Source organism: Dendrobates tinctorius, unplaced genomic scaffold, assembly GCF_039654945.1.
Source record: "Dendrobates tinctorius isolate UK_male_01 unplaced genomic scaffold, ASM3965494v1 ptg000102l, whole genome shotgun sequence".
NCBI classification, from domain to species: Eukaryota; Metazoa; Chordata; class Amphibia; order Anura; family Dendrobatidae; genus Dendrobates; species Dendrobates tinctorius.
In genome coordinates, this window is record NW_027361770.1 from 33,098,590 (window position 1) to 33,112,491 (window position 13,902).

General features: G+C 42.8%; 1 protein-coding gene across 2 annotated transcripts in view; it reads right to left on the bottom strand.

Moving 5' to 3' along the window:
• AHRR (aryl hydrocarbon receptor repressor) overlaps positions 1-13,902 on the bottom strand; it is a 480,666-nt gene that overhangs the window by 24,048 nt on the left and 442,716 nt on the right. For both annotated transcript variants that reach the window (XM_073587798.1, XM_073587799.1), the window contains one exon: positions 1,740-1,873. In XM_073587798.1, the coding sequence (XP_073443899.1) occupies positions 1,740-1,873 (134 nt within the window). The remainder of the gene's footprint in view (positions 1-1,739; positions 1,874-13,902) is intronic.

A 13,902-nucleotide genomic window follows, 5' to 3' on the forward strand; every position in this document is an offset into this window, starting at 1 on the left:
AATTATCACTGATGTTTGCTGGGCACCACTACATGTGATTGCCGTCCACTTGATGATTGACGCTCGGAATCGAGTCAGACAGGGCGATGGTGATTTTCTTAAGCAGGGCCAAGGACTCAGGGAAATACGGTTATTGGTGATGATGGCACGGACACACAGGAAGGTTCAATCAAACAACTACCTTTTCAGATCCCAGCTTCTGTGAGCCATTTGGGGTGGTGGGGTTGTGGGGCCACATCACTTTTCAGGGTTTGTTAGTGCTAAGGCTGTAGGAAACGCAGGGACGTTCTTCACCAGTACTAATATGGGCAACTAATGTCATTCACCTTGTAAATAGGATTTCTTGAGAGCGATAAATGCTTCTAACCACAGTGTGATACATTGCTGGGGAGAATTGCAGCACTGAATATATGTAGTATTAGTATGAGAGTCACACCTTGACCACAACAGAAAATGGATGGTAAATCTAATTCTCAGCCATATATCTCGATCTTAAACATTGCAGAGTGACCTACAATGATTTACACTGACTGCTGCTCTTCTGTTCTGCCAGATTACCATTGCATATTCTTTGCTCAAGAATCTCTGATGACAAAAAATAAATGTTCATACAAGAAAACTAAAATTTAAAATATGTGATCGAAATATAACATTTTGGATCAAAGTAACTTTTAATGAAACAGTGAATCTGTCACCAGGTTTTTACTGGCCCGTAGGAGAGCAGCATGATATAGGGACAGAGACCTTGATTCCAGTAATTTATCACTTACTGGGCTGCCTGCTGTAGTTTTGAATATCCCATGCAGATCTACTAGTTCTCTGGATGCTAAGCTCTGTATAACCCCGCCCACACCACTGATGGGCAGCTTTCCGAGTACACAGTGCATAGTCAGAAAGCTGCCAATCAGTACAGGGGGCGTGGCAAGGCAGCAGGCCAAGTAGGCCTCTAGTGAAAGTGTCCTGATGATAAATAGGTGATTTTTATTAATAGGTATGTGACACATTGCTGGAATCAGGGTCCCTGCCTTTATATTATTCTCTCAGATTAGATAGCAAATAATCAAATAGTAGAGTCTATTAGTTGTCTATAAAGATTACACAGTAAAAGTCAACCTTGTAGGCCACTGTGATAAATTGTCATTTAGATAGGCCAATGGTAAATATACTTTCCCTTTAATGCGAACTATGCAGATTTCAATTAAGGATGACTTATTATGTGTTAGAAACATGTATAAGCTTTTAATGATCGGTTCAACTCCATATAAACGTCATCATGTCTGACAGCGTGATCCTTCCTCGGTAAGTGAGGCATTACAGGGATTATCATACAGTAGTTGGTGTATTGTCCTCCTGCATTTGTGAAATGTAATAGGGATAACAATATTAGGGGGATGTCTTTGTGTGGCTGAATCCATGCAAGGTGTGAACCGTCAGGGGGATGAAGAGAGGTACTGATTCCTGCCTATTGTAAAACTTGTGTACTGTAGGTTTCCATAGCAAAAGTTTAAGGAGTGTGAACATAGCCCACGTCTTGTACGCTGAGTATTACTAATATTTGTTCTGTGCTTAAGTTCACAATCTACAGAGCGTGGGATGTCAGGGCACGCTGTTATGGCTATTCCTATATAATATACATGCTCTGTATAGGTATCATTCTATAAACCCCAAAAATCACAATACTTCATGGGAGAAATGTCTTCATTCCATGAAGCCCTTCTGTTCCCGGACCCCTGGCTCACCAGGAATCCCGAGGTGCTGTCCAGCAGGCATCGCACACGGCAGATAAAACATCGGTTTAGGAACGAGGAGTATTCCGAACAGCTGGAGTTGGACTCTTGCGCTTTATAGAACTTTTTCAGGAAGACATCTTCTCCTGCATTGTGAAAACATAAGAAATGAGTCATTTCCATTCCGTACATGAAGAGTCGGTCGTTTCACTGACAGTTGATTTAAATGTCCCATCAATAGCAATGATAATATACACTGTGCAGATGATGGCTTCCCTCACTCAGCGAAAATAAGCTAAATACAAGAGAAAGTATACGTCTGTAGCAAACGGCATATTAACATCTGTTTTCTGTTCCACTATATGTTAAATCCATTCCCAGCTGTGCATTGTATATACAGTATAAACACCGGGCCGTCTATGGCTTACAGCTAGGCTTTCAGTATGGAAGCACTGGCCACAATATTCACAAGAGCCAGAAAGAGGACAAGCCATGCACACTGGGCTCATGCACTCAGCGTACTCCTCAAAGTATGCGAAAGGACGGAATAAATGAAGCCAGAACCAAATGATCCAGTCATACAGGCGAGAACTAAAGCATCAGCATTTTTATATAAGACTTTCTATCTTTCACCATTTTTTAAAGGGAATCTGTCACCAGTTTTTTGCTATCTAAACTGAGAGAAGCATTATATAGGGGCAGAGACCCTGATTTCTGTGATGGGCCACTTACTGGGCTGCTTCATGTAATTTTTATAAAATCACTGTTTTATCAGAAAAATAATTATTACTAGAGGACTACTTGGTCTGCTGCCAGATAGTCCAACCACGCCCCCTCCACTGATTGGCAGCTTTGCTTATGCACAGTATACACAGTTGCCAATCAGTGGTGGGGGCGGGGTTATACAGGGCTCAGCATTCAAGAGAACTGATAGATCTGCAGCGAGCAAAACATGTTTTATTCAAAACTGCAGCAATCAGTAAAGTAAGTAATACATTGCTGAAATCAGTGTCTCTGCCCCTATATTGTGTTACTCTCAGATGGAGTAGCAAAAACCTGGTAACAAATTCCCTTTAATATAGCATTACATATTTCTTACAGATGCAAATTGAATTCTAGAATAGACTGGAATGGGCAGTAATAGCCGATAAATCAGCAAGATAACAAAGCCGTGCTTCAGTATTGACTGAAACTTTTTGTGAAGTTAAGTAGCTGATGAAATGAAAAATTCTTCAGCTCTTCATAGAAAATAGGAAAAACATATGACAATGCACTTCATTTTACTTCTAGAACATACAGTATACTTAAAAGTTTCTTGAACCATCACATGTTAAACCAAACTTTCCTTTTAATTGTATAGGTTGGAATGGAGAGTGGCGACCATTCATTTTATTATTCAGAAGTGAGTTATATGTCCACTGGTGATGAATACTAAGGGTAGGATTCATACTTGTTCCTTTTTGCATTATTTCACGATAGTGGCCAGGATGGGGTAAATTATTACAGGAAGGGGACATTAATACAAGTTGGGAGCCAGGATGGGTGATGTTATTACAGGATGGTGGACATTATTACAGGATGGGGGCCAGGACAGGGAACATTATTAAATAAAAGAGTCAAAATACATCATTACAGTTTGGTGTGCAGAACTGGGGACATTATTACAACATGCAAGACATTATTACCGAGGCTGGAACATCTCACCAATGTACTGTTTGAGGCCCATGTCCAAATTTTGCATTGAGGCCCATAGGACTGTATGAATGTCAGTGGTATATACAGTATATATATATATATATAGTTCATATATATAGTTCAGTGTCTTACCTCTGTGAAGGGGGTGGAGCAACATGGTGACATAATTGCGCTGGGACTGGGGCGCACAAGATGTCAGAGACCCTGTGCGATCAGATAATCACAGTGGTCTACCTGCACCTTGTTGCTGTCTGCTGATGGATTAGCTAGGAACCTGAGTTAGGTGAGTGTATGATTATGATTATACTAGATTAAGGCCCGATGCTATCGCATCGGGAGGATAGTCACACACCTCTTGCCATGTTAACCCTCAACACACACTCCTCTCACCGTTCACCATCTCCACTCACGTCCCCCCCTATTTCACTCCACATACGACCCTTTCTCTCACTCAGTCTCTCATACTCACGCCGTCATCGCCGCTGCTCCATGATCCCCGACATCTTCCGCTGGCGCCATCCTGGATCCAGACGTTGTCCACGCCTGCGACATGTTCTTGCGGCGACGCCATCTTGAGTATCGTGAAATCCCGCGATACTCAAGATGTCGTCGCCGCAAGAACATGTCGCCGGCGTGGACGATGTCGGGATCCAAAATGGCGTCAGCGAAATCTCGCGAGGACGATGTCGGGATCCAAAATGGCGTCGGCGAAATCTTGCGAGATTTCGCCGACGCCATTTTGGATCCCGACGTCGTCCACGCCAGCGACATGTTCATGCGGCGACGCCATCTTGAGTATCGCGGGATTTCACAATACTCAAGATGGCGTCGCCGCAAGAACATGTCGCCGGCGTGTACAACGTCTGGATCCAGGATGGCGCCGTCGGAAGAAGATGTCGGGGATCGTGTAGCAGCGGCGATGAAGGCGTGAGTATGAGAGACGGAGGGAGAGAAAGGGTCGTATGTGGAGTGAAAGAGTGAGTGGACGTGAGTGGAGATGGTGAAAGGTGAGAGGAGTGTGTGTTGAGGAGGAGTGTGTGTGTTGAGGGTTAACATGACAAGAGGTGTGCTGTGACGTCACCAGTTACAACTGGACGGAAGTTGTTACAACCTGGAAGCTGCTTAGCGCATTTATTATTATAGATTACACTGTGTGAGGATTAGTGTGGGTGGTTAAAATACAGTGCAGGGACATTATACTGTGTATAGGAAGCTGTGGGGAGCATCATACAGTGTGGGGGTGTAAAGGTCAGCCAGGGCCGTAGTCATTGAAAACATTTTTGGCACTCAACTTTTGCGATATGTGAAGGATTTTATTTGCAGTCACAAATATTAGACGTTTCTCTCTAAGCTTAAGCTTTCCAGTGAATTTCTTAAAGTCCCACCAAAGGAGACGAGAGGGAGAGACCTGGAGCGTGAATTGAGACACCAGACGAATCTTGAACTTCATTGTGCGACATTATCAGAATACCTCAGAGTCCAGCGTATTCCTAGAGAACTCAGGGTCCCGTTACGACCTACCTTGTTTAGCGACTCATCTGACTTTTGCCAGAAATTTGAGCAAATATTAAATAAATGCTCTTTTGACCTGATGACCCTCGCTGTGGAACATTTACAAGCAGCCATTAATACCAGTCGTGATACTATCAAAAATATTGAATCACAATTGGCTTCTTCCAGCACAACCGAGGAACTTAGTTCCCTAAAGGATAAACTCAAGGGGGTCATAGATCAGCATAAACGTGACACTGAGCAGAGGAAGAGGATTAAGTTCCAAAGAGACACGGAAGATTATAATAGCAATAGGGTGTATCATTGGCGTTATAACACTACTTCTCGATCTAACTCCTCCAGGTTTGATCACCAGTCTTCCAACGATCCTTCCACATCTGGATCTGACACGGATGGAAGGAACTACAGACCTGGACAATCACAATTTTTAGATTAACACAGAAGACGCCCCCGCAGAAGAGGATCCGCCACAGCCAACGGAGGAAGAAATTCAGATTCTCAAAGGATAACGAGATCTCAGGTACAGACTCCCTAGTCATTAATATTTCCTCCAGAACTCTCAGTGTCGCAGAGAATAACCTTTTGCAGAAGGGCCTATCCTTTTGCCCTTCGTTTAGAATGAGCACTTTTCAAATGGACATGGACCTACAGCGGTTTTATCGCCGCATAAGACTTCTTGTACATTTTGCTAAAAAGGATAAAGAGGTAATTCCCCCTCTATCTACCATCTCATGTCCGATTTCTATTGATCGCTTAGGACTCCGTAATAAGAGTACTTATCGACCTCCATATAGCTCACATGCGGTTGAATCCTTTATTGAATTTGTAGACAAAGCATTTCAGAAATTATGTCAGGATATTGAGAGAGGGATTCTACAGGTTTCTCCTAATTTAGATGCGGTGGACTTCCAAGCTTTGGAAGCCCTTCCGACAAGACTCCAGTATCATCATCAATCCCGCCGATAAGGGCGGGGCGATCGTAGTAATGGACAGACAAGACTATATGAGGGAAGCAATGCGCCAATTGAGTGACAGTTCAGTTTATTCAATTTTACCACATGACCCAACGAGAGGGGTCAGAGATTCCATTAATTCCATTATTACTGATTACACTACGAGAGGCGTGATTGATGTTAAAACACGTGACTTTCTGACAAAGATGGACCCCATTACCCCAGTTTTTTACATTTTACCAAAGTACACAAGAGGTTAGAGTGTCCCCCGGGCCAACCAATAGTGGCATCAACGGAGTCCATCTTATCACCACTTTCTATACTTTTAGAAAAAATACTGACTTCCTTGACACGACAAGTATCATCTTACCTATTGGATACAGGAGACTTTCTTAAAGTCATACGGTCTTTAGGCTCTATCCCTAGGGATTCTTAGTGTCCTGGGATGTTAAGGACCTTTACACATCTATCCCACATGACCTAGGCATCAGTTGTGTTAGACGACGACTATTAAGATCTAACATGGATAGTAATATGGTCAATTTTTGTGTGGAATTACTGTCATTGGTACTTACGAAGAATTATTTTCTTTTCGAAGACACATTTTATTTGCAGACAAGGGGGACCGCGATGGGATCCAACGTCGTGCCCCCTTACGCAAATACGTTCATGGTGACCTTTGAAGACGATATAGTGTACCCTAACCCGGTTTTTAAGACCCATTGTCTAGTCTGGAAAAGATTTATAGATGATATTTTTTGCGTATGGACGGGTCCACTACATACCTTGGAGGAATTTCATAACACACTGAATCACCTGGTCGGGGTTATCTTTTACTATCACCAGTGATCTATGCGAAGTGAGCTTCCTTGATACTAAGGTCATCAAGAACAGGGAGGGTCGATTAAGTACTGACCTTTTTATCAAAAGCACGGACAGAAATAGCCTCTTACATTATAAGAGTCTACATCCTCTCTCTACTAAGAGATCCATACCCTCTTCACAATTTAAGAGGGTAGAACGGAGAGTCTCTGATTCAACTATCAGTAAAACTAGACTCAATGAGATGTACAATAAATTTAAGGATAGAGGCTATCCCACTGACCTATTGGACAGTGCATTACATCCTCCCACTTCCACACGCAATTCACTGAAAGGACGAATTCTTTTTGTCCATATGTTTCACCCTTATGCACATATCTTACATCGATCCATAAGGAAACACTGGGGAATTTTGAGGGAGGCACATCCAGAGGTCACTGAATTCTGCCAAAATTTCTTACCCTGTTACAAGCGTCCCAAGAATATTAGGGACACTCTGATCAAGGCCGACATTGGCTCAGGTACAAGATCGTCAACACAAAGATTTCTCTCAACCCCCAAAACAGGCACCCATCCATGCTTACATTGTAATCAGTGTGGGAATGTATTGAAGGATGATCACTTCTATTACCCACGCTCAGGCAAACGATACAAGATCAAGGTTTTTTCCACCTGTGATACTTCGCATGTGGTATACCAGATTAAATGCCCATGCGGGCTCCTCTATATCGGTGAAACTACTCAACCGATAAGAGACCGCATCAGTAAGCATAAGTCCACAATTAGATGTGGCAATACATTACTACCTTTACCACAACATTTTATTACATCTGGACATACTATCCCACAATTAAAATTTTTAGTCATTGAACATGTCCCTTCCCCCACGGAGAGGTGGTAACCGTGTCCAACTTCTCAACAAAGATAGGCCTTTTGGATACATGAGTTACAGACACTATCACCAAAGGGCCTCAATAGGGAATATGACCTATTATCATTCTTATGATTTGCTCTCCATATATAAGGGGGAATGTATTTAGGTTAACAGGTTCTCCATATAGTTTGTGGTATTCGCTGGGTTTTTACTTACTGGACTTGAAGTTACACAATTGGATTTGGGCTATGTTTAAGATGGGATACTGTATTTGTCATTAAACATGTGATCCATATAATATGATTCTAATATATTGTCTTATCTTCACAGAGCCGTTTATATTGATCGTCAAGCAAAAGTCTCTCCTGGTCTCCTTTTTACCCCTCGGACTCTCCCTCCCCGCCTAGCTCTGTTCTGATTTATTTTTCTAAATATTTTTGAATATTTTTGTCTATTAATAATTCATTATAATTTTTCATTTTTTCAATTTGTCTTTTTCATAATTTTTTCCCCATCCCCCCTTTTTTATGGGTATATACTTCATTTGTAGGACGGCATCTGGTTAGTAATAACATGGGCATTTCTATTTTGACACAGGGCAGCATCTCAGGTGTTTTATGATATATACAAGTATATACAATGCTGACAGGACAAAGACAATCTTTAACACCGCCCCATTAGACGTCAGATGCAAACAATGCCTCCCATGTGCAGCTCCATTACACAGGCTCATAGGGTGATGACGCTACTAAGCGCCGCCCCTGCCTGACGTCACAGATAGACAACCCCTCCTATGGGTTTCCAGGTTACACAGACTCACAGGGAAGTGAAGCGCGCTCCAGCGTCACTTCCTGTGATGCTGTCCATTCAATCTGGGTGATAGTCCCGCCCACTGTCTATTTAAACCACAGTAACGCTGGCCACTAACACCTGCGGCACTAGCGGTGGATACCGCGTTCCTCCAGGCCATATAGCTCCACCACCCACCAATGGTAAGCTGGCTTATTCACACACTTATATATGTCACACCGGTATTAACCCCTGTGTTACTTTTACCTTACAGACCGCTATTCACACACTTCTGAAGCTGTCTCCTTTCAATAGCTGACATATTAACCCCATGTGTGAGATTGGTAAGTCTCAACATCATGCTCTTTTTGGCAGATCATAAACCAACACTTATGATGTTTTGTTTTGCTCCATTAGACCTCTCAAGGGATTCCACTTTATGACATACATATACTGAGGATATTTTTGTCCCCTCTTCCAATTTTCTCCCCAGGTCAGTTCAGCATTTATTGAACTTATAGGACATTCATTAAACTAGTTCCTATGCCTAATGACACATTATTTGCATTTAGATCTTCAGATCTTTTGTGGATATTTTGGCCCATACTTTTCACATGAGTGGTGCTTCATTCAAGTGAGTTATAAAGACCTAACCCAGATTGACCCTAAACACAGTCTTTTACTCATGACTACAACGGCAACTTATACTCGCACATTTTTATCTTTTCCTAGATATTCAATGATTCTTTGAACATGAGCAGTCTTGGTAGGTTTGCATTTTTTCGTTTTGTTTTGTTTTTTCCTTTTTCAATTCCCTTTTTTTTCCTTTTTGAAATCCCTTCCTTCAATACCTTCAATCTGTCCTCCCTAATCACTTGTGCACTGATTTTAGTTTCATTCTTTGGATTACTATTGTTTAAAAAAAATATTTTTTCTTGTATTTTTGTACTATAAGTAGTGTCTGATTTTTTTTGCATGTATATATTTTGTCAAATTTGCAGTGTACTGATGAAGGCTTATTGTCTTAGCCGAAACGTCTAATATTTGTGACTGCAAATTAAATCCTTCACATATTGCAAAAGTTGAGTGCCAAAATTTTTTTCAATTACTTATTCTGGTGTGGGAACCTTCTTTTTGTGCACCTACTCAGTAGTGCCACGATATATTTGAAAGGGCCGTAGCCATGGCCGAGGACACTGGGGTGCCTGAGCCCTGGCCTCCCTTCACAGACACACTACATTGCTCTTGTAGTACACTTGCCTCTTCATTCCTGGTGCCGACGGGGCCTACCCTCCTTTCCATGGGGTCGCCTTTGGCTTCATGCGAATGAACAGAGACACAATCCAGGTAAAACTCAAAATGCAAAACTTTACTTTCAGTTCTTCTCAGCACATCCAGATACATTCCATCATCTACATCAGTTTCCATGTTACACGATACTGCATCTTTCCCTTTCGCTTTTGTTCAACTTCACAAATATGTTCCACTTGTTGTTGATTCTTCACCAAAAATTTACATTTGGTATCTTTACGTTTGAAGCATGATATGAGGGAAAAGGTTGAAAAGTTCCAGGGAGCCGAATACTTTCGCAAGGCACTGTATATGGTCACCGTATGGTGGAGTGTTGGTCTTTGCATAGCGATTTCTTTTCAGTAACAGCATTGTCATGAGCTCCGGTATCATACCCAAGATTAGGGTGTGTTCCTTGTTTTATACACGGCTACCTGGTTAGGCGCCCATTCAGATGTGTTCTGCGCCCCCTGAGCTGAACCCCTAGTCACGGCGCTGGGACCACATAGTGTTATTCCTCATGTACACATGACGGCTTATCCTGAAACCACCTTTAATAAATGCTTCTAGTGTGTTCTAGCATTGGTATCACTGCCATTTAGCAATCAGTTCATGACTGGACAACATGATGGCCTCCTTGCCAAACCTTTGTTCCTTATTGTAGAGGAGTGTGTGGTTATGTAGTAACATAGAATAAAGTAGCATAACACATTGGCAGAATACAACCACAATCTACATATACTGTAATACGTAAATAATAAATATGACAACTAAAACAATGAGTCAAGTGAGTCTTATCCAGACCATATCTGTCCACCCTCCAACGTCGGTGCTTAACATTACATTAACTTCAGCATTCTAAATATCCTAATTCTTACATTGTTTGTGTGTAACCTCTATATGGTAGAGAAGAAGTAACATCATCTAACATCCAGGTCTGTGCTACTCTGGGAAAAATGCCTAGAAGTTTTCATTTTGATAGATTCCGGCATCCTTTTTGCTACGTGAGGTTGATCCAGACCATTTCTTAGACAGTAATGCAAACACTTCACACTGCATGTGTTTTGCTGGTGTCAGATGAATGCATCCAGCCTTGCTGTATGGCTGCCTGTCTCGCTGCCATATTTCATGTCCCATACACCTTATTACCAGATGTGTTCATGCTACCTGGGCGCTGATCCCAAGGACTATTTTGCATAGTGTATGTGGGGTGTTTTACGTTCCGCTCTGCCAAATCTTCCCCTAGTTTCAATGCATTTTCCAAATCCAGATATTTTTAAACCCTTTTCCCATGGGACACAAACACGCTTACATAAAAATGTGAAAATCCTGGATTAGTAGCAAATGATTCAAAGGATGAGGATTACCAAAGTACAAATTATCTTCATTTTTCAACACTTAACATTTTCATAGGGCATAACCTCTAGGTGTCTGATGCCCAATCACTTGTTCTTTGGATGTATTATAAATATTATTTATTAGCAGCAAAACCATATTGTAGTCTAGTTTTTTTTTATCATCGTATAAATCAACCATTGAATCAAATAAACTGCTTATATAGAATTGCAGGGATCGAGATGTCGTCACGGACAGGAGGCAGATCAAGAATTATCAAATTTATTAAAGACTAGCTGAAGAGCCCGGCGCTGCCCGGGCTTAGTAACTAACTGTGGTTAGTTATAACAAATTATAATTATCCTCCATCCCATAGTCCCGTGCCCATATACCCATCATACATATTCACGATCCCATAGGCCCCTGCCCATATACCCATCATACATATCCTCCATCCCATAGTCGAGTGCCCATATAGCCATCACACATCCTCCATCCCATAGTCCCATTCCCATATACCCATCATACATATTCGCCATCCCATAGTCGAGTGCCCATATACCCATCACACATCCTCCATTCCATAGTCCCATTCCCATATACCCATCATACATATCCTCCATCCCATAGTCGAGTGCCCATATAGCCATCACACATCCTCCACCCCATAGTCCCATTCCCATATACCCATCATACATATTCGCCATCCCATAGTCCAGTGCCCATATACCCATCACACATCCTCCATTTCATAGTCCCATTCCCATATACCCATCATACATATTCGCCATCCCATAGTCGAGTGCCCATATACCCATCACACATCCTTCATCTCATAGTCCCATGCCCATATACCCATCATACATATCCTCCATCTCATAGTCCCGTGCCCATATACCCATCATACATATCCGCCATCCCATAGTCCCGTGCCCATATACCCGTTACACATATCCTCCATCCCATAGTCCAGTGCCCATATACCCATCACACATCCTCCATCAAATAGTCCCGTGCCCATATACCTGTCATACATATCCTCCATCCCATAATCCAGTGCCCATATACCCATCACACATCCTCCATCCCATAGTCAACCATTATGACATCATAATGAGCGGCAGGGCTTGATACACACACACTTTTTCCCCATTATGTAGATAGGGGCAAAATTGTTTGGTGAATTGGAACGCACGGGGTTAAAATTTCGCCTCACAACATAGCTTAGGACACTCTCGGGGTCCAGACGTGTGACTGTGCCAAATTTTGTGGCTGTAGCTGCGACGGTGCGGATGCCAATCCCGGACATACACACACATACACACATACATACATACACACACTTGAGCTTTATATATTAGATATATACTCCACACAGGGAGAAAGAGAATATGGAAGGAAGGGTATATAGCAATACTGGAACTGGAGGGATGAATACGAAAGAAAGGGGCTAGGAGAATGTTTAAGGGAGAAAAAGAGTAATCAGTCTGTTGGTTTCTTCATTAAAGTGCCTCGGTCTCCAATGGTGGCACCGACAACAGCAGCACGTGATGTTTTGGGGTCATCCGGGATAGACGGAGGTCAAGTGCCACGATGCAGGCAGAGAGTCTTTGCTGTACTAGGCGGGTTCCCGTACCCGCGATTTCCTCGTACTGATTTCAGCTCCATATGCGATACCGCCAGAGCATGGCTCTGATCCGAGGTGTATGCGGGTGAGGAGTCGGAATGCTCTGGCCAAGTCACCTGTTCTCAGCTAGGCCGCACGCACGCAGCAGTCACTGGTCTCGCGTGTGAGTCACCTTCAGGCACGGAGGACGTACGGTGAGTAGCAGTCTGATGTTCGCAAGCAGTGGACATGGTCACAGGGGATGTGCAAGGTGGGCCTGTGCTCACGCGATGCTCCGCTAACAAAGCCTGCACCTCACCCTGCTGCGTGCTCTGTCTTCCTGCCAGGACTCCTGTCTCTTTCCCCTGCTGACAAGTGCATAGGTCGGTCTGGGCCAGAAAGCTCTCCCCCGTGCAACAATGGTGACAGTCCCGACATTTCCGGAACAGGCGCAAGAGAGGTACCCCCGGTCCGGTTCATCTTCTTACACTTACATTAAACAACACAGCTCACTACACCGCACAGAATATGCATGTGTGTATACAGAACACATATACTATATATACTGTATATTTTCAGTGTGCATCTGGGCTAACAAAACTGTGTTCTTCAAAGGATTTTATACACGATAATAAAGTATCACACCATTAAACTGTAAAGGGGTTGATTTAATAATGTTCTTTGCATTATTTATGTCTGTTTGCTTATTGGGTATTGCTACATATTTTATGTACTACCTAATTCATGTTATGGTACTGCTTTCCCTTCTGGGTATTACCATTACTATGTTGTCATGTTCTTCACTGTATATAATGTAATAATGTTTACTATGGCTCATGTACAGTTTAGGGAAAGTGAAGTGCTCTCTTCGGACATTAGAGGGGGGCACCTTAGTATTATAGTTCTCATAGATAAGGGTAAGTGTAGTTTCTTTGTGGGCGACTAGATGGGGGCATACTAGTGTACACGGTTAGGATAGGTTATAGCTAGTTTATAGGGGGTTAAAGATAGGAGGGGTTGCCGGGTGATAAGACAGGTGTTTATTGGAAGTTAAGTCAGATGGGGCCAGGGTGTCCGAAGTGTCCACAAGCGCTATAGGTTCAGGACAGCTTGGCAGCCACACAATGTTAAGTAGCTGCAGCCCACGTTATCCACGGCCACTGGGGATCTTTGCAGTGGGCCAGTACAGGAGAAGAAAGATGTGGCGACTCATAGCCTGGGCGGACGCCTTTAGGACGGGAGTCGGTTGGAGTGAGGAACTGAAGGAAGTTGAAGCTTCAACAGGAATGGTACAGAGGG